The 21,570-nt window shown below is 39.8% G+C and overlaps 1 protein-coding gene across 2 annotated transcripts in view; it reads right to left on the bottom strand.

Annotated features, from left to right (window-relative positions):
• The window catches only part of adgrg2a (adhesion G protein-coupled receptor G2a), a 37,725-nt gene extending 17,966 nt beyond the window's left edge, over positions 1-19,759 (bottom strand). The window contains exons 1-13 of one of the 2 annotated variants that reach the window (XM_040044133.1): positions 16,368-19,759; positions 13,886-14,010; positions 10,358-10,452; positions 9,440-9,765; positions 7,955-8,213; positions 7,126-7,176; positions 6,705-6,746; positions 2,740-2,877; positions 2,576-2,626; positions 2,431-2,495; positions 590-685; positions 454-491; positions 231-367 (exon numbers count right to left, since the gene is read on the bottom strand). In XM_040044133.1, coding sequence (XP_039900067.1) covers positions 231-367; positions 454-491; positions 590-685; positions 2,431-2,495; positions 2,576-2,626; positions 2,740-2,877; positions 6,705-6,746; positions 7,126-7,176; positions 7,955-8,213; positions 9,440-9,765; positions 10,358-10,448 — 1,294 coding nt within the window. In that variant the 5' untranslated portion in view covers positions 10,449-10,452; positions 13,886-14,010; positions 16,368-19,759. Of the gene's footprint in view, positions 1-230; positions 368-453; positions 492-589; positions 686-2,430; positions 2,496-2,575; positions 2,627-2,739; positions 2,878-6,704; positions 6,747-7,125; positions 7,177-7,954; positions 8,214-9,439; positions 9,766-10,357; positions 10,726-13,885; positions 14,011-16,367 lie in introns of those variants that run through there. The other variant, XM_040044134.1, reaches the window with a different exon arrangement.
• Positions 19,760-21,570: the final 1,811 nt, after the last annotated feature.

Below are 21,570 nucleotides of genomic sequence, written 5' to 3'. Positions count from 1 at the left end.
GGTCCTCTTTTCCTTTTAAATCCACACTTTTCCTTGACACCATTATGTTTTCTATCAAGAAGATAGGAAGTCATATTTTGAACTATTTTACTGCAGTTGGGAACAGGGAAGGAAGCAGCACACAAGAAAGAGCAGTTGCCAAAGTAAAACGGGAAGATGGACAAAGAAGACCGGGAAACTAATTCACAGACAAAACAGAGTGAAGCAAATGCAAGGAAACAAGTGCTCACCCACTCTCTCCATCTCTCCTATGATTCTCGCTTGCATTGGTGCTCCAGCTTGCTGCAGTGCAGCGTCTCCAGCTTGTTGAAGTTCACACACTGAGACAGCATGATTGAGCAGCAGCACCACATTGCAGGCAGTTTGGCTGGAAACAAAAGAGTTTCATGTGAGGACGCACGATCTGCTGCACATGTAACAGCTGTACAAAGCAGCTCCTCATATCCTTTTTACCTTATATTCCTTTTTGCACTACAGGACACTTCAACTACCTGCAAAGAGAAAAAGGAGAGTTAAAGCCATGAGCCAGGCTTACAGGAGAAATTTGATTCTGTAAAGTATATAAGGTGTTGTCGTTTTCTGTACTGACCTGAAGTTGTCTGTCACCCTGACAGAAATTCAAAGAGCCTGTTTTTCCTTTTGCTGCATCAACACTGTCATTGTGACAACCCAATGCTTTTGACACCTGAGTGATAGATGGAGAGAGGGAAGCAGACAGATAGAGATGTTTGAGGGAGGTGATGGGAGTTTGACGTATAAAGTTTAAGTTTAAGGAAAGTAGCACGTTTTGTTAGTTTCTGCAGTCTTAGACGTCAGGATGAAAGCTATAAAGACCACTCAGGTTTAACTGTAAAAGCACTTTGTTCTTTTATATACATATTATGAAACCATAATGTATTTCAGTCAAATTATAGTTTGTAAATATAGGAATTTAAGCAATTAGAACAATTTGACACAAAGTTCCCATGATGTATAACGAAATATCCCATGGAAACTGTTTTTTGTTTTTTGATCGATCAGATTACAAGTGCCACAGTTATGTATAGTGGCTTCAGTAGGATACAACTTGGATATTGACTCATATGTTTACTAATGCATTCTAGATATGTTAAGCACATGGGCAAACTAAGGATACTGAACAATTTATAGTAGCTTTGTGTATTGGGATTCCTCTGGCTTGAAAGGACTATTTGTCAGCTCAGCTGTGGTAAACAGTGTGTTACTTCCTGGACAAAAACGTATGGGAAAAGAAAGACACAGCCCACTGCTATTCCCGGGATGTTGTTTTGTTCCAAGTGGGACACAACTCATACTCTCCTGGGCAACAAAACTTCAGAGCTGAGACTTTTATCTCTGAGCTGTCAGTGCATCAACACAGCACTATTAGACAGCCTTGCATGAGAATTCACTGAACAACCTTTGCTTACATGCTATTTCCTTGCAATGGACCTTAAAAATATGACTAGATTTGTGTCAAAATGATCAAGCATTAAAAGTGAACCAAAGACTTAATATAGCAGGATTGATTTATGATCCATGTTGAGAATTGTAATGGTTATGTACAAATTTATTCTTCAGTAATATATATTAATAACCATAACAATAATTTAAAAAGAAAGAAATGGTCAAAGGAAGCTGGGACTATGATACCGTATAGTATAATCTCAAAACAAAGCTGGAAGTGGACAGGAAGGGTTAAAGAATCATAACTGGACATTGTATATATTTAAATCAGGTAAGGTTGTTGCTTTTATGGGTAGAAACATAGTGGACAATATCTTGATCACATAACTTTGTTGTTTGGTAATGAGTTTCTTTCTGCAACACAAAGCTGGAGGAGAGGAGAAAAATGGTACAAAGCAAAAAGGGTTATTGGGAGGAAATGACTAGTCGAAATAACTGTGAATATATCTACAGTGTCTAATAATTTGTATATCTATTACTGCTGTTGCCATTACATTTTATTTGTTTTATCATTAGCTTTACTATGCAAAGACAGCTACTAGAGACAGCTAATAATCATGGTCTTTATGTAGAAAGGTCTATCTGACATAGGCTGAGAACTGCATATCAAGTGTCAGTAAGAATATTATGTAGGAAGTGTTCATTTAAGTTAGGAATGATGGGAAAGGAGAAGAGAAGACACTGAAGAAAGCAAAAAAAAGTTTAAAGAACCACATTTATAACACAGAGGGAGCAACATTTGTAAAAGGTCAAAGTAGTAATAAAGCAACAAATATTTGGCGTAAAAAAAATCTAAATTATTTTCAGGTGATTCACAGGGTTTGAATGCGCTGCTCCCACAAACTTGCATTGTGCTTACAAGACTTGTTTGTAAAGCATGTGTCAATGAGTGTCAATGACCGGGTGGTAACTGAAAGATTTATGAGAAACGTAACGAGATGGACAAGGGAAATTTGTCATTCTCACCAAATTTTGGACCTCTTCTTCAGTCTTGTTGCCCTCTACACTTATGGGCATCCAATAGTAAGCACCTGCAGAAAGCAATACATCTGTGAGGCCATGCAAATGCAAAAAGGAAATCGGAAAGGACAAGAAGTGAATATTTGCTTACTGTTATTGGAACAGAGTTGACGGACATCACAATGAACTAATCTGGTGGATCCTGAAAGAAAATGTCAACTTTACAAATTGTTTCTTCTCATTACTAACACAAACTGTAAACAGAATCTCCAGTTACATAAAATGTCGAGTGACTGCATGTTAGCAAAGGCTAACCTGATGTGAATAATCCTCCAAGTGTGCTTTGGCTGGCTGCCGGAGTTGTGACTGAAGGTATGTGGGTGCTTGTTGAGATCTGATTAGCTGAACTGGTGTTCATGGGCAGGATTGAGTTCAGAGGCGAAGCTGTAGTGTCTGTGCGGAGAATGTGATTAGTAGTGACAGGCAAAACTGGTGCTGGGGCTGAAAGACTATTTGTTGAGAATTTGATGGAGGAAACTGAAATACAACAAATATTCAGGTGCCAACTTTTAATTTTTGTCCAGTAGAATACCCTCCATTCCATTATTTGGTCCCATTATCTAGTTGTTTGTGGGGGTTTAGCTTTTTGGGTGTTTTTAGACAGTATCTGTCATTTTTTTTAGGTTTTCTTGATAGCTTTGATACAGTTTTCATATCAGGAATGCATTTTCCCACCCACATTTGCACATGTTGATGCATTTGCTATCTAAATGTTACACCTCTGTAAACAGAACTACAGATCTCTGACTTACCTGGATGCTCTCCATCATTGCATTAGCATTTGCAATGAAATCAAAGCAAACTTCTTTTTTTCTAATATGTAAGAAAGAGTAAGGCCGGTCACACGCTGTCAGTAGTAGTAGTGAAATTATGCGTCAACTGAGAGCAAATCTAAACACATGTTCTCAGTCTTGCATCAAGACAAGTGCATGTCATGGAACTGCTAATTACACACAAGCACATACTGTAATTATATGTGTGACTTCACTGTAGCAAAGAGTAGTTGGTGCTGCGTTCTATGTTTTATATATTTTACTGGAGTGGTTTGTGAAGAAGGATAGCAGCAAAAGTGAAAGGAAAGGTTTACAAGACAGTAGTGAGACCTCCTATGTTGTAGGGTTTGGAGACAGTGGTATAGTCGGAAAAACAGGAGACAGAGCTGGAGGTGGAGGCTGATGATTGGTTATGGCGACCCTTAAATAGAACAGCCGAATATAGAATAAGAAGATGAAGATAGTTTCGTGTGTCTGATCTGACTTTTTTCAGTTTCAGCAGTCATACTGAGTAAACTGTAGAGTAAATCCTTCACATTTCTTTTTTGTCTCTGAATTCCAACATTTTTGTAGTTCTGGTATTCTTACCAAAGACAGCAAGGTTTTGGTAAAAGTTTAAAAGCATTAGGTGTCTTAAAGACTTCACATGTTTTGATATATGCAAAAAAGTTTCAAGAATTATTTTAGTGTCTTTTGCACATATGGGTCTGTGTTGGGAGAACTGTTTCCAGAAGTACATTAAGAGTTGAGAGAATGATGTTACTAGTGTGAGAACGGCATGAAAGTGATGACTCCAAAGAAGAACCTGCTTTTGATTTTCCCTCCCCTCTAAAGAAGTATCACATGATGGTAAACTACCACATGCACTAATCTCTTGATTAGAGCAGGCGAGGAATTACAAGTCCCTCATCATGAGTGGCATGCCAGTGGAGAGAGTGGACAGTTTCTGATACCTGAGTGTCCACATCACTCAGCACCTGTCATGATCCTGCCACACGTTAAGAAAGACTGCCAGCTTCTCTTCTTCTTCAGAGGACTCAGGGACTTCCATCTACCACTGAGGGTGCTCAAGAACTTTTACTCTTGCACCATCGAGGGCGTCCTGACGGGAAACATCTGCACCTGCTTTGGGAACAGCACCAAGCAGGAGAGACGAGAGCTGCAAAGAGTGGTGCGCTCAGCCAAATGCATCATTCGATCAGAGCTTCCTGACCTGCTGTCCATCTACACCAAGCGGTGCAAGACCAAAGCCAGGAAGATTATGATGGACCTCTCCCATCGCTTCTGCTCCCTTAAGGCCAAAAAAGAGAGAATGAGGAGGAGCTTCTTCCCCCCAGGCTATTCTGGGACCTGAACCAGGTCTAGGACTAGACTCTCTCACACATCACATCACCACACGCACTCTGGTTTTTCTTCTTGCACACTTCCTATAATTTATAACTTATAATTTCTTTTGACTAATAATCTCTTACGTAAACTGTTTTTTTTCTCACATTTTTACTGTAAATTTCTAAGATAAAGCTGTAAATTTTGTAGTAACCTGTAAATTTGTATATCTTACTGTAAACCTACTGTCATTTAATGGTCGGGCACTGCACAGCTACAAGCATTCCACCTCGTCATACTGTGTATGGTTGTGTGTGTGACAAATTGAATTTGATGACCCATCTGACTTCATTCCACCAATAATGCTTTTCTAGAATTTCAAAGACAGATTGGTGCTGCAGCAGCTACCCTTCAGAGAAGGCTGAAGGGTAGCTGGCCTCTTCCTTAGAGATAGAGATAGGGTGATGAGTTCAGCCATCCATGAGGGGCTCAGAATATAGCTGCATTCTCCACATTGAAAGTACCCAGTTGTGGTGGTTCAGGCCTCTGACAGTGATGCTGCATGGGTGAGGTGTTCTGAGCATGTTCCACCGGGAGGACACCCCGGGGCAGACCCGGTGGAACATGCTGGGGGAGGTGGCTGGGGAGAGGGAGGTCTGGGTGCCTGATGTGATCAATCTCAGATTCTGCTCTGACATCCAGATAGTGAGGAATCTACTGTAATAAATCTGGTGCACTCAGCCTTTTATTAACTGATGTGGCTAGTGCAGGGTCGGCACCAGAGAATATAAATTGGATGGCCAACCAAGTTTGACAGTTGGTTCTTGAGCCAAATTCAAATCACACGATGACAAATCAGATGACAGAGATGAGAGACATTAACTCTAGGTGCAGAAGACTGCCAATGACCTCACCACACATTTGGCCAGTTGACTGTGAGCTCACAACATCCTTAACATATTTCCATTTGTTTTCCAAGGGGTCATGCTTTAAAAGTAGCTGCACAAGCTATGAACTCTTTTTTAGTTTCAAAGAGACATGAGGGGTGCTTCCCATAGTCTGATCTGCATAGGCCCATCCACTCAGTGAGCGGCCTCCTCTCTGATGCCGGTTACAATGATTGCTGCAGAAGCACTACACTACTGGACTGCAAAAACTTAGCAGTTATATGGCTGATTATGTGGGTTTTTCCCAAATTGTATGACTTAATGTAACTTGTAGTTAAAGTATATTAGTAGAATTCAGCTGAGGGAGCACAGTAACTTGATTGGATAGCCCTGGACCTCCAAGGCCCGCCCACCGTGTCAAGTAGTAGTAGCAGTAGTAATAATGCTACAATGTGGGGCATTTTTTCTTGACAAACATTTGGCCCCTACCAACTGAATGTTGTTCAAATGCCAAAGCCTACTTGAGTATAATGACTGACCAGGTCTATCTCTTTGTATTCTTCCTATTAGGACCACAGCTCAAATGATCTCAAACTGTTTTTGTTTTTTTTTAAAACATGACAGTGAGTTCACTGTACTCAAATGGCTTCTGTGGTTACTATTTCTCAAACCAGTAGAGCACCTTGATTTACTGATCGATTCTTATCATAGATGTGCAGCCAACAAATACACAGCAATTGTGATGCTATCATGTCAATATGGACTAAAATCTCTGAGGAATGTTTTCAGCACCTTGCTGAAAGTATGACACAAAGAGTTCAGGCAGTTCTGAAGGCAAATACACTAGCAAGGTGTACCTAATAATGTGGCTGGTGGGTGTATGTAGCAGTATAATAATTTGACCATATCTAACAGCAAATGATTAGCCCAGAAATCAAATTTCAGCCATCTTCTATGATTTCATGTTATTATGACAAACCTGTAATTTATACAAAAGACAGAAGTCTTAACTCAAAATCCCACAAAATATCCTTTGATTTCTGTTGTTTTTTCTGATTTGCCTCCAATGTAACAAGACAAACTCACAAATCATTATTACTAGCTAAAATAATGGACCAAAATGAAATATCTTTATACAGATAGTGAAAAAAATATGCAAAGTAGTCATCAACAAGAAGTTTCCGTGGGTTGTTATTAGAGCATATTTTAGTACGTGTCTCAGGGTGATGCTTACCAGATGAAGGCAGCAGGGACCGGCCAGCTCCCAGTGTAGTTGCTGTAAATGTGAAGGAATTCTTTACATTTTTCTCTTTTGCATTGTAAAAGCAAGGTAGATTTCCTCTAGTCTCTTTCTTTGTTGTTTCTGCGCTATTGTGATACAGTTTTTGTTAAGGTACTCCTATCTCTTACACTGCAATAGCATTCCTGAAAAGCATATTTACACAAAAATAGGCCATCTGGTTATGTAAAAATAAAATAATATAATATTTTTTATGTTTTTAGGTGAGAATCCACATTTACACAGTCTTAAACGAACAATAGAAATATCCTCTAATGGACAAACACATATTTAGTCTTTTATATTCATACATTTAGAGAAATAAACACAGCATGCATACTGGTGTCTAAGTCACACTAGTCGCATGGATACACACCATTAGTAATGCTTCTGTAAGCACGAGCCCCACGTTTCAACCGTTTGTGGTCTACAAGACACATAAAAACATGCAACACTCAACATTTAACATGCTTGAACATGCACTGCAGTGGTATGGAAACAAGTGACAGGCATAAAGATAACAAAGACAAGTTTTGCATGCAATGTTATTGTTTTAAGCAAATCATATTGGCATGCTGAATAAATAATATTGAGATACCAATACTAGAATATTCGCAGGAAGTGTTTTGTCTGATTCGCGTAATGAAAATACATCCAACAGGTTTAGATTGTTGTAGCAGCTTGAATTTGCAGGCCTAAAACTCAGTACTGAAAAGGCTTGAGTGCCATTCCTGTAGTTTTTGTTTTTGTTGAAAGTTAATTGTCTAAATGTTAATTGTCTAATATGTCTAAATGTTTGCTCTGCTTTTTTATGATTAAAAATTACTTTGAAAATGTAAAACAATGGAAAAGAAACCTTCCAATTTTCAATAATCACTTTTAGTTTTTGTATTTTTCTCAACTCTTTAAGGAAGACTTGAAAATTAATTTCTGGTGTAAAATCTCTCGTGTGACACTATTTTTCTAAATGAAAAAACTGAAAGCAAAGCTGTAACAACTTCTCTAATGAGGCAGGATCAGATAAATGCTTAATAACATGCTGTTTGGCTAACATTAAGGTCGTTTCTGTGACAGAAAAGACAGCCCTGCATTTTATTATGAACGCAGCCACTGTTAGTTTGGCAGTCCATTCATGATTAATATTAATACATCTACTCTAGAACAGTTGCGATCCGTGACAGGTTATTCTTTCATATCTGGCTCACCACACATAAGGCTGGGGTCTATTTGCCTTGCACTGGGACTGGTCACTCCCCAGTATTTGGCATTCCAGCCAATCACAGTGCCATCCTCGCAGGGCCCATGAGCACCCAAGTCTGCCCACATGCGGAACAAGTACAGCTCCACATTTCCGAGATTAGGTCCTGGGGGTGGATCTCTGGGACGACAGCCCATCCACAGAGAGCCGTAGGAGGGGATGGCCTGAGCGATGACAGTCCTCTCTGCTATAATGTCCCCATCAACCTGGAACAATTAAAAAAGTTAGATGTTTCTATGTCTGTCTTTATTGTTTTTCCTCTTCTAGTTTTTGCTCACATTTGAAGGCAGGCAAACTAAAAAAAAAAAAAAAAGACTAGATCAAATTTAGTCACATAACCATAACTAGACCGATTTTATCGATCTTTTTTCATTTATCCGATTCAGGGTCATGGCGTTGCCTATCCCAGCTGTCACTGGGCGAGAGGCAGAGTACACCCTGTAGAGGTTGCCAAAGTGTTGCCAGGCTAACAGAGAGACAGACAACCATTCATGCTCACATTCATGCCTATGGTCAATTTACTATCCTCATTAACCTAACCACATGCATATTCTGATGGACTACAAGTCTATCCATTCAAGAGACCTAAAGATCCTAAAGATGAAACTGAAGCACACTGAGGACATCCACACTAGTGGCCAGCAAGCCACACAGTAGGTAAAATGTAAGGCAAAGCAGCACTGAGTTGCATTTTAAACTTAGACCAAGTAGATTGTCCACTAATATACATGGCTGGCTTGCCAAGTCAAGTCTTTATTTGGAAAAGAAATGCTATCAGAACTAGAAATGATGGCCAAAATGTAAATTTATAAGATCAAGTTGTAATAAAGTAATGTTATCCTTTAAATTGCTCTGACAAAGTTTAAAAAGAATTTTATATTTCACAGGCTTAACCTGCTATTTATGGTTTTATAAAACTATCACAGTGTATCTACAAAACAAAAGTACTGAGACAGCAAGGGATTGCAGTCATTAGCATTACCTGGCCTGCCTAAAATAACCAAGCTAATACATATTTCCCTTAGCAGTTCTTTGGAATCTATTTTCATACAACTGTGAGGGCTAAACATAAACTCAGCAACTTAACTTCTTGCAAAACTGTAACTGTGTTTGTCTAAACAGTACCTGCCATTTTTGTTTTGTATTTTATTTCAAATTCCACTCATTATGTGCAGTGTCTTTGCAAGTTTCAGTTATGTAACAGTTTTTCTCTTTTTTTACAAACACTGTTTGTTTTGGGTTTGTGCTAACATGGGAAAATTGTTGTTTTGACTTTTGTGCTGCTTCTTATTGTAACTACTAAATAAATTACACACATATACATACAAATACATCAATTTGTAATAATATTGGGTGTTTTTACAATCTTGCATTGTTACTTTTTATGCAAGTAAAATATCTGAATGCTTTGTCAAACACTTTTCAGTGTTACCTTCAGACTAAAAGTGTTGCCCTTTATATCCCTCCTTAGACACACTCTGTGCCAATGCGTTGGGGACAGCTGGAGAGGAAATCGGTGTCGCACTCCTAGTAGCCATCCATATAGTGCTCTTTCATCTCCCTCCAGGCCTAACTCGGGCCTGGGTGCGAAGGCTGAGCGGTAAGAGAAGGCCACCCAAGCACCAGGGAGGACCACACGAATGTCCACACATATGGTCATCTCATAAAGGAGGGGCACAGCTGTCCTGTCCTGCAGGGTCCAGTGGTCTTTGCAACCATTTAATACTGCTTTAGTGTCTCCCAGGAAATTGCCAAGTGCTGCAAATGGGTAAAATAAATCCAGACAAAAAGTTTTAATTGCACTTCGACACAGTGGAGACAGATAAAATCTCAGTGGTGGCTTAGAGCCAAATAAAAAAGCACACTTAATTTGAAGTTAAGTCAGCAATATGTTGTCAAAGGAGCTTGCAAAGAAAAGCGTCTGGACTTCTTTAAGTTACTTGAAGACGTTTCACCTCTCATCCGAGAAGCTTCTTCAGTTCTAAGGTCAAATGGTGGAGAGTCCCAGATATAAACCTAGTGGGAGTAACCCCCCACAGAGGGACAAAAGGACCCCCTGATGATCCTCTAATCGCCTGAGCCAAAGTGTGAAACTGGGTGTGGGTCCCAATCTGGGACTCTCCACCATTTGACCTTAGAACTGAAGAAGCTTCTCGGATGAGAGGTGAAACGTCTTCAAGTAACTTAAAGAAGTCCAGACGCTTTTCTTTGCAAGCTCCTTTGACTACGATGACCTGGATGACTGAGAACCTTCACAGACATATCAGCAATATGTTATGGTGTAAAATATTCCATTAAATAAAAATCAGTATTTCCTTTATTTTTTGTCTTTATGTGAGTAAGTCATTACCTGTAGGAGCAGCTCTCAGCAACACAAGCAAGATGGTGAGAAGAAAATAAGGTTTCCATCTCCACCTCCCCTCTAAGCAAAGGTCAAACATCCTCCTGGAAATAAGAGGCAACACACTCCGCAGTCAGTTATTCATCCGTTTCTCTCTTTTCATTTTGTTTTGCAAATTTCTACATGTCAATCATGTTATTCAAAGTAAATTTTCAAACTTTTTTTAAACAAGAACAACTTGCGTGCCAGCTTCCTCTTACTGTACTTATGTAATACACCTCGTCTGTGTCTCTCTAAATGTAGATTCGTGTCAGTTTTTGTTTCAGTTGTGGGATTACATTCAACTTCTCCTTTCCTCTCCTCGTAAACTGACACGATCTTGTATTATATGTGCCTTTGTGTGCGCTGAAAGATTGACAATGGGGCAAGGGTGGACACATAGAGATTGGGTTACACCTTACTACATTCACGCCTTTAAAAGAACCCAGTAGGTTATATTTGTGTGAGTCATTTTGTGGCTAAATTTCTGTCCATACCTGAGGCCTTGGAAACTGCCAAGCAAAGACTCACAGCCTTGGCCAGCCGCTTGAGGAGGTACACCAGAGAGATAGAAGGCAGGAGAATAAACCAGCTGTTCTCCACAGAACCAGCAAAGGTGTACTCTCAGTGGCAAGGGAACAATAATAAGAGAACAGCACCACCAAGGCTGGAGACTGAGCTATACTGGAAGAGCACATGGGAGAAGGACGCAACCCATAACGGCAATGCTCAGTGGCTAGTGGATCTGAGGGCAGACCACAGCGACCTCCCTGAACAGGGTCCAGTAACCATCACAGTGGCAGATATCCAAGAAAGGGTCTCCAGTATGAAGAGTTGGACAGCACCAGGGCCCGACATGGTTCACGCCTACTGGCTAAAGAAGCTGACTGCACTCCACGAGCGTCTGGCAGCACAAATGAACCAGCTGCTAGTTAACGAGAGACACCCGGAATGGCTAACCGAAGGTCGGACGGTCCTGATCCCCAAGGACCCCAAGAAGGGACCGGTCCCCTCCAACTACCGACCAATAACCTGCCTCAGTACTACATGGAAGCTCCTGTCAGGCATCATATCGGCTAAGATGAACAGGCACATGGGTCAATACATGAGTGGGACACAGGAAGGAATTGGCAAGAACACCAGAGGCGCAAAACACCAGCTACTGGTAGACAGAACAGTCAGCCGAGACTGCAAGACCAGACTGACCAACCTGTGCACTGCCTGGATTGATTACAGGAAGGCCTATGACTCAATGCCCCACAGCTGGATACTGGAATGCCTAGAATTGTACAAGATCAATGGGACCCTAAGAGCCTTCATCAGGAACTCAATGGGGATGTGGCGTACAACACTAGAGGCCAACTCCAAGCCCATAGCACAAGTCACCATCAAGTGCGGGATCTACCAAGGAGATGCTCTGTCCCCACTGCTGTTCTGCATAGGCCTGAACCCCCTCAGTGAGATCATTAACAAGACTGGCTACGGATACCGACTACGGAACGGAGCAGTTGTCAGCCACCTCCTGTACATGGATGACATCAAGCTGTATGCCAAGAGTGAACGAGACATCGATTCACTGATCCACACTACCAGGCTATACAGCAATGACATTGGAATGTCGTTCGGACTGGAGAAGTGTAGTCGGATGGTAACAAAGAGAGGGAAGGTAGTCAGAACTGAGGGGATTGAACTACCAGAAGGCAACATTGCAGACATAGAGGACAGTTACAAGTACTTTGGGGATCCCGCAGGCAAATGGGAACCATGAAGAGGCCGCTAGAAAGGCTGCAACCACCAAGTACCTGCAGAGGGTCAGGCAAGTCCTGAGGAGTCAGCTGAATGGTAAGAACAAGATCCGGGCCATCAACACGTACGCCCTGCCCGTGATCAGGTACCCTGCTGGGGTAATAGGCTGGCCAAAGGAGGAGATAGAAGCCACTGACATAAAGACAAGAAAGCTCCTTACCATGCATGGAGGGTTTCACCCCAAGTCCAGCACCCTGAGGCTGTACGCTAAGCGGAAGGAAGGGGGCCGGGGACTGGTGAGTGTCAGCACCACAGTCCAGGATGAGACAACGAACATCCAAGAATACATTGGGAAGATGGCCCCAACTGACCGAGTGCTCAGTGAATACCTCAGGCAGCAGAAACCCAAGAAAGAGGAGGGAGACGAGGAACCATCATGGAAGGACAGGCCCCTGCACGGTATGTACCACCGGCAGATAGAGGAGGTGGCTGATATCCAGAAATCCTACCAGTGGCTGGACAAAGCTGGACTGAAAGACAGCACAGAGGCACTAATCATGGCAGCACAAGAACAAGCTCTGAGTACAAGATCCATAGAGGCTGGGGTCTATCACACCAGGCAAGACCCCAGGTGCAGGCTGTGTAAAGATGCCCCAGAGACAATCCAGCACATAACAGCAGGGTGCAAGATGCTAGCAGGCAAGGCATACATGGAACGCCATAACCAAGTGGCCGGCATAGTGTACAGGAACATCTGTGCCGAGTATAACCTGGAAGTCCCGAGGTCAAAATGGGAGATGCCCCCAAGGGTGGTGGAGAATGACCGAGCTAAGATCCTGTGGGACTTCCAGATACAGACGGACAAAATGGTGGTGGCTAACCAACCGGACATAGTGGTGGTAGACAAACAGAAGAAGACGGCCGTAGTGATCGATGTAGCGGTTCCGAATGACAGCAATATCAGGAAGAAGGAACACGAGAAGCTGGAGAAATACCAAGGGCTCAGAGAAGAGCTCGAGAGGATGTGGAGGGTGAAGGTAATGGTGGTCCCCGTGGTAATCGGAGCACTAGGTGCGGTGACTCCCAAGCTAGGCGAGTGGCTCCAGCAGATCCCGGGAATAACATCGGAGATCTCTGTCCAGAAGAGCGCAGTCCTGGGAACAGCTAAGATACTGCGCAGGACCCTCAAGCTCCCAGGCCTCTGGTAGAGGACCCGAGCTTGAAGGATAAACCGCCCGCAGGGGCGTGCTGGGTGTTTTTTTTTATATATATATATATATATATATATATATATACACACACACACATATATATATATATATATATATATATATATATATATATACACATATATGTATATATATATATACACACACTGTATATATAGACAGAAAACAATAACTAAAAGAATGTTAAATCAATTTTTTACTATCACCCCTAAACTTCATTGACTCAACATTGGATTCTGACATTAATTCTTGGTCATTTTTACACCTCGGTTAATATTAAAACAATACTGAGATGATGATCAACTAAAGATCAAAAGGACATGAAGTGGAATTTCAAATGATGTTAAAAAAATTACTTAAAATACTTTAGCATAATATAATTTATTTATCTAATGTTATGGTAAATAATGTAATGATGTTGATTAAAACATTTTGACTGTTGCATTAAACACTGGGTTTTAACATATAAATGACAACAGACAACTTGACATAATTTAAAAAAAAATTGATTTAATTTAAATACTTTTCGGTGAATTCACTCGTGCAGTGAATGATGTCCTGCCCCGGTCTGGACTGTAATTGTGAACTGCCTGTAGATAAAGGAGAACTTTCAGACTGTCACTTCCTCCATTTGTTGAGTCGCCCAATCTACACCAGAAAACAAAACCAAAAGCTGAATAAAGCAAATGAAAAAAATAAGGAATGAGCATACTTTCTTCAGATTTGATGTTTTCTACTCAAGATGTCGCTATCTTTCTCTAAGTCATCTTAGCTAACATAATTTGATCATCTAAGTAATCAGTTACATTAGCAAGCTAATTTCAACTGATGACCTTTTTGACAGTCAAACATCTAGAATATGTATCACTGTGAGTGTTCAGCAATATTTTTATATAAATATAACTGGTTAAGAACAGATTTGGTAAAATTGAAATATTAGAAAATAAGTGAATGCTTACCTGATGTATTCTCTGTGGTTCAGTGATATCAAACCATAAATCCATGATTTTTAAAAATCATATCCCGGTCTACTATAAATCAGTGACTACTGAACAAATGGGGTGGACCACTGTAAAAGAGGGGTGCGATGGAATTGTCCAAGTAATAATAGCTTTAATTTCCCACTCAACTATAAATCAATGGCCTTTCAATATAATTTCCTAGTGAACTATAAATCCACCTTTATTAAGTGGGTTAGTATTTTTGCATTGATTCAACATTTATTTAGCATTGAGATTTCAATCTTGACCATAATGATGATTCAGATGAAAAATCAAAATTAATTCAATCTAATCTTGCTATCAGGGATGTAGTACACAAAAAACTGACAAACTGCAAAATGATCTAATATTAGTGATGTGTGTCTCCTCACATAAAAAATAGGCATATTCTTTGTATTCATAATAAAGAAAAAAAGAATCATTTTTGAATCTTTAATAAAAATGCAAAATAGAAGTATTTTCCTCCAAACATAATATAAAATCAAATCATTCTGAGGTACATGCAGTGTAGACTAGACAAGAGAACATTTAAGTGAAGAATAACTGATAGAAAATGACCGAGCGAATTTGCAAAACAAACTATCATCTCACATAATTCTGCTTTTTCAAGTCATACGCAGGTTTTATTCTCAAATCTTTCCAACGCCTGTAGTTTTTAAATGTGCCATTTGCCTCATCAGCACTTAATGCTCAATGATAATTGCTCAGTATGCTCAAAAAGCACAAATCTTTACCTGTACATGAAAAGCTTTATGTAGTAATCGAGAATTTAAGTAATACAACTGCATCCCAGCCTTTCAGAGATACAAAAGAAGGGTTTGCATTCATTACCGGCCATTATTAATTCATTAATTCATTTATTATATACATTTTTTATTTTTGTATTTTTTTTGTTTCACACATGGTACAGCAGTAATTCATTTCCTATACACAACCTCCCTTTCAATTAAAGTAACACTGTTTCCGAGCATGAAACAGAGTTACTTTAATTGAAAATGTTAATTACTTGACAATTACTTGATCTACTTGACAGTAGATTTATTTGAGTGGAATAACAAATAACATTGGAAAACCTGCCCCATCATTTATCCAAAGTCAGGTAGCGATGTCGTTGTTACCCATTATTTATCTGAAAATATACACTGTCATCATTTCTTTTAGGCTGTTTCATCCAGTCACCTAACTATTACTACAAATTACTGCCTAATGATTGCTAAAGCAAAGGGAGACATATTTTCTTTGTTGGTGACGAGACACTTTTCTTTTCCTTCTTTAGACAATAGTAAATATTGTTAGTGATTTTGCACTTTCTTTTAGTGTAGCCACTCTTTTTATTATTGCAACCGTCATAACAAATGTTCTTTTATATTAACAGTTATTATCTTCCTTAAAACTAACCCAAACTTTTGTGCTTGATGTGCATTTTGAAAACCCATTGACGTTATGGGCATGTTAGATAAAAAACAACTAAATGGATCTTGTTGTTGTTTTAAATTGTTGATATATATTAGACAAAAGCAACTATGAGTGAGTTATTCCTTTAAAATTTCAGACTCGGCCTCAGTGACTAAAGACAAGCAGCTACATGTTTCCAGTAAAACTTCTGTAATCAATTCACAAAAGTCATTACGCTTTACTGTGTTTCATTATAACACAGAATCTGATAAAATAAAAGTTAATCTACAGGGTTTGCTGCATGAAATATGCAGAATGTCAACTGGAGTGTCTGAATAAATTATACATGTAGATGGAGCACAAATAAAATCATCATCACTTTTTTTGTTCTGAAGAATGGCAACAGCACTATTCCTTGCTTAACCCCTGCTTTTTCCCACATTCTGGCTTTCCTTGAAATCGAAACATGACACATTCTTCTCGTCTTTCATTTAAGAATTTACAGCGCTGTTTTTCATATTGTGTGCATCCTTCACAAGCGTTACACAGGGTATTTTACATTATATTTTAGATTCATTAAATAAGTTTTTTGAACTTTAAATGGCTTACCTGATGCTTCTCAAAAGCATCTGTAGAGTCTTTTTATGCTTGTGCGCAATTATATATGTATCCTAGGGTCCTATGGAGACTTGTCCTCTTCATTCTGCTCTGCACATGTCTCTTCCTTATCCCCATAGTCTCATTCATCCATCTTTCATAAGTCCAAAAATTGCCACAGTTACCGTCTATTTCACAACTTGTTGTTTCTCTTTCCTTTCTGTCCTCAGTTTCTCTTTGTTGTTCCAGTAGCAACCTGTTTCTTACACAGGAGCATCATCTCTGGCATCAGATGGCATAGTTTGCAGGTGTGTTTGTGTTTCAGTATGTGCGTGTGCTAAGGTGCATTCAGGAAATCAGAAATTCTGAAATGCAAGGTCTGCCTCTGGGACGTAATAGACACAATTTTGACACACCCCCACAGAGGAGGAGGAGGGAAGTTCTATCTATCTTTCTGTCTATTTCTTTGTCTCTGCGTGACTCTTGGGTAACAGCTGGGAATACAGGATATGGGGTCAGACAGTTCCTGCAAAGAGTATTATCCTTTATCTGGTATGTGTGTGTTTGTGTGTTTGTGTGCATGCATACATGTTTCTATTTGCCAATGCAAAGTGTGTGAGGTGAGCAAAAAATTGCAACAACAGTCAAAAATTGTATGCTGGGCAGGTTGGCAAACCGGTCAAACATCTCTCTCTCACACACACACACACACACACACACACACACACACACACACACACACACACACACACACACACAATGATGACGGGGCTTTGAATTTGAGCACTGGCATCTGGCGTCAGCCGTAAAATGAATCCAAACAAGACAAGAGCAGCCTCGGGGTGACACCGTTCTTCAAATCTCAGTGTGTTCTTTCCTGGTCTGCAGTGTGAGGAGGAACCTGCTGTAACACAGCTACCCGTTGACCACAGGAGGGCAATGAAGATATCCACAACTTTATTTTCCACAGTGGATCAAGTGTCAGCTTTTGTTCATTTTTACTGACCGGTAACGAAACAGTATCGGATCAGTGAAGCAGAGCATAACTGCAGCGTGCTGCTGCTCGTCTTCAGTGACGCGGCATTTTTAGGCAAGCTACTTGCAAACGTGAGTGTGAGCACAGACTTCAGGCTTGAGTAAATCTGAATTCCACCAGCAAGCTCTTCTGTTTTCATCTTCTGCTACACTTAATCAATTCAATTTCTTTACCTCTTCAAAGACAACACATGCTCATACCTGGAAGATCACCTGAGCTGCTCAATAATGAGCACGCTTCTGGGCAATGTTTTAGCAAATATTCAAACTCCAACTCCGCTGCTTTTCTAGGTAGTTGCTGTAATTTGTATTCAGCCAAGGTAATCAATGTTATATCATGGTAAAAATGTACCTTTTATTGTTGGATGCAAACAACCATAAAATAAAACTGTTTGAGAATGAATTTGATGATTAAAAAGAAGGATGCAAGCCAGCAGAAGATAATTCATCATAAAAACTATTTCGGATTTTTGCCTTAACAATTTCATTGTAAATATACTGAACAAACTATTAGAAGCTCCTGACTGCAATAGAGGCATGGATGCACAGAGAAGTCACAAGATGACTTTAATACTGAAGAAAACAAGAACGTTTAATTATTCTCTAGTAATATCAGTGTCTAAGCTGATTTTTTTTGTCTTTATTCCGTGTTAATGAAAGTATTTGGAAGTGTAAGTCATATGGAAAGGTGCAAATATGTGTTTTGTGTCTGTGTCACGGTATTTGACTGGTCTTGTATACAAGCTTGCGCACCAGTCGAACAAACTTTGCATCATGTTTCTCTCCCACACTCCGGAGAAACTTTGCATGTTGTTCTGCTGAATGTTATCAGCCCTTTCCTGTAATTTTGCAATCTTAGTGCAAAATTCAATTGTAGTGTCAGCACCATCTGATCTGAATTTGATGTGACATTACACGTTTCACCTTCCACCCACAACATAGCAACTCCACCTTTATGCAAGTGATGAATATCATTGATCATGTGAGGCATCAGAGAATTCCGTCAACGTCCAAAAACAATATATTTATGCTTAAATGTTCATAATACTAAGTCAAAAGTCATCTCCTGCCTCGAGGTTAAATTACATTATTCTCTATGTTGGAGGATATATAATGATAATATCATATTCCCGTGTTTGTCTCCAGTAGCAGGCTACAGTCAGCAGTGAGACACACCCATGCTTTGTTTCAGATATACCTGAATGTTCTGGAAAATCTCCCTCGCTGAGAGCCTTCCACCTATAGATAAGTTACTTAGCATTAGTCTCACAGAGTTGGAAGCAGAAATACCAAACTGACTTAATTAACTTATATTCTTGAATTGAATTGAGTCCTTATCCTTGCTTCTAGGTTAGTACTTTTTGATTTTACAGGTATTGTTGCAGAGTCAAACTATGCTGATAGCTCCAGCTGGCAAGCTTTTTGTGTGAGAGTCAATAAACGTATGCAAGTTCAGTAAATATGATAGGTGCAAACTTCATTTAATTCACATGTTTTGACTCTGATCTTTGTTGTTGCAGCCCTATCATTTTAACTAATCTGCCTATTGAAAAACCAACTTTGTGATGGAAGCCCCTACAGTTTGTGTCTCCAGGCCCATTTTGCACACTCACACATACCCTCACAAGGTGAAGACAATACCAGCCAGTCTACTGCAACAAGCAGTGAAGGCACGGAAGATGTTTTATGGCTGATAGCTCGACAACAAAGCTTTGCCCGGAGGCTGGAAGATAAAATTAGGGCAGGGTATACGGTGTCTGAACTGTTCGAGTCTTAGTGAAAGAGTGTGGTGGAAAATCAAATAAACAATGTTAGAAACCTAGTTAACTACAGGACTAATGAATGCTGAAGTTTAATCCTCAGCTCCGCTGTTTTAACAGTGAATTTAACAGCATCACAGGACGGCTCTGTCCAGCATTTTGGTGTGACTGAAAAACCTGAAGTCTTTTAACTGATGTCTCAATAATTTTATATTATAAAACATTTACAGACACCTTGCACTGCTGATTTACTCTACATAGGTGCTACCTGCAGCCCATTATTTTATACCTAACACAAAACTCCACAGCTCCTACACTGGCCTACTTTACTTGTGAAACTAAGCAGCAACAGCAGCAGTAAACTGCATTTGGACTGACAGCACAAGTGAGCGTAGGAGGTGTTGGCGACCTAATAGAGCCCAGTGTGTTTCTACCCTGAGGGCTCAGTCTTAAAGTTAAATCAACATGCTGTGAGTTTTGTTTTATTTCAGCAGCTTTTAAACACTATACAGTTTATTATTTTTTATTTCAGTATTAGGGCGGCATCAAAGACACACCGTTTTCTAAGAAAAAGCAGTTCACATTTTTCTGGTATTTCAACCGAGCAAGCAGCACATCAGCACGCTTTCAGCATTGATTATTTTTAGAAGAAACACCATCCAGCTCTGTGTGTAAGTGGGACGTTTTACAAAAGATGACGCAGGCATCACAGCTAATGATCCCTCCAGCTTGCGCTCTTGCGAAGGCCAATTGGCAGTGTTCACAGGTGGGAAGCTGGGTTTCGTTGTCTTACTGATGGCTGTGGCACCTGCACAGAGCCTTAACAATACTTTCATTCAAGCAATTATCAGAGAGGATCACGCTTTAACAATAGCAGGTACTCCTACACCCAGAAGTTCAGCTACATCTGTGACTTAAGGAGTAAAACACAAAGAGGCCGTTTCCCTTCAGGAAGGGGGGTTAACAGGATAGAATAATGCTTTGATCCAAACTTGTCAGAAAACACCAGATGAGCATTAGTTTAGGTGCTGACTAAATTCTTCATCCCCAAGGGATCGAGCACATGAAGTAAGTAAAGTTTGTTTCGAGGATTTATTCAGTTCTATTTTATTTCATTTATTCAGCAACAACAGCCACCTCAAGGGGCTTTATATAGTATGGTAACGACGGTACAATAGAGCAAGATTACAGGAAGGTTGAGGATTTTGTCTGTGCACATTTGATAGCTGGCTGACTAATGCTTTCTGACATTTTCTGACAATAGATGCTTCTTGATGACTACTTAATATCATTGCCGGTGTCTCAATTGCATAATTGTAATAAAAAGAGAGCAAAATGATTGGTATTGGATTTGACCTTTCAAGTTATACACTTTTACACTCTGAGCCTCCACTTGATGACAGCTTTACAAAAAAAAAGTCAGTTTTATGAACTTTTATCTATTAATTTGTCATCAGTTTCAAAGCCCTATTAAAATTCATTTTGCCCAAATGTAAAATTTTTGACCCATTTACTGTAGACCTATTATGCTTTGTCTTTTAATAAACAATATATGCATACTACACATACTACTAATATACATTCATGTGAAAAGAAAAGGTTTGCAGTCTTGTGAAAAACCTTGTGATTCAATAGGAAGCATAGGAATCTAGAGGGTAATGTGCAGCCAGGGGCTGGTAATCAAATATACTTCAATGACTGATCATCATGTGGAACAATGTTCTTTGAGCAGATAACACCAAAGCAAAGCTTTTTAGTCATAATTCACACTGCCACATTTGGCAACTGGAAAAAAAGACTTAACAAGTATGACTTGTTCAGAAATGTTGGCAAAAGAAAGTCTCTTCTCTCTACAAAGAACATAACAGCATCTGAACAAATCACAAGATTTCTGGAACTACTGTATGGCTTTTGAGACAGACACGACCAAAAAAGAGATGATAAGCCACAATTCACACTTCCATGTTTTGAGAAAGCCAAACACAGCATATCAGCACAAACACCTCTTACCAACTGTCAAGCACAGTGGTGGAGTGGTGATGGTTTGGGTTTGTTTTGCAGTCACTCAGTCAACCATGAACTGTCTATACCAAAGTATTCTACTACTTCCACTTCAGGCTTGAGGACAATGGTCCCAAACGCAACAGTAAATCTACAACAACAGAATCATCCAGACTTTAAACTGATTGTAAAGCTGTGTTGGGACCATAAGAGAGCTGTGCTTAAACAAATACCTGCAAGCTTCAATGAACTGAATCAACATTGTAAAGAAAAGTGGGCCACAATTCCTCCATAACAATGTCAGAGACTGATAAAGTCATACAAAAAACAATTGATTGATGACTGCATATTAAAACCCTTTTTTTCACATGACTATATATGTTATACTGTTACAATGGTTGATGCTTAAGTTAAACAAG

The sequence above is a fragment of the Simochromis diagramma genome, unplaced genomic scaffold (genome assembly GCF_900408965.1).
Source record: "Simochromis diagramma unplaced genomic scaffold, fSimDia1.1 OVJJ01000602.1, whole genome shotgun sequence".
Classification (NCBI taxonomy): domain Eukaryota; kingdom Metazoa; phylum Chordata; class Actinopteri; order Cichliformes; family Cichlidae; genus Simochromis; species Simochromis diagramma.
Note: the sequence above shows the minus strand (reverse complement) of the source record. Positions and strands in the feature narration are given on the sequence as shown.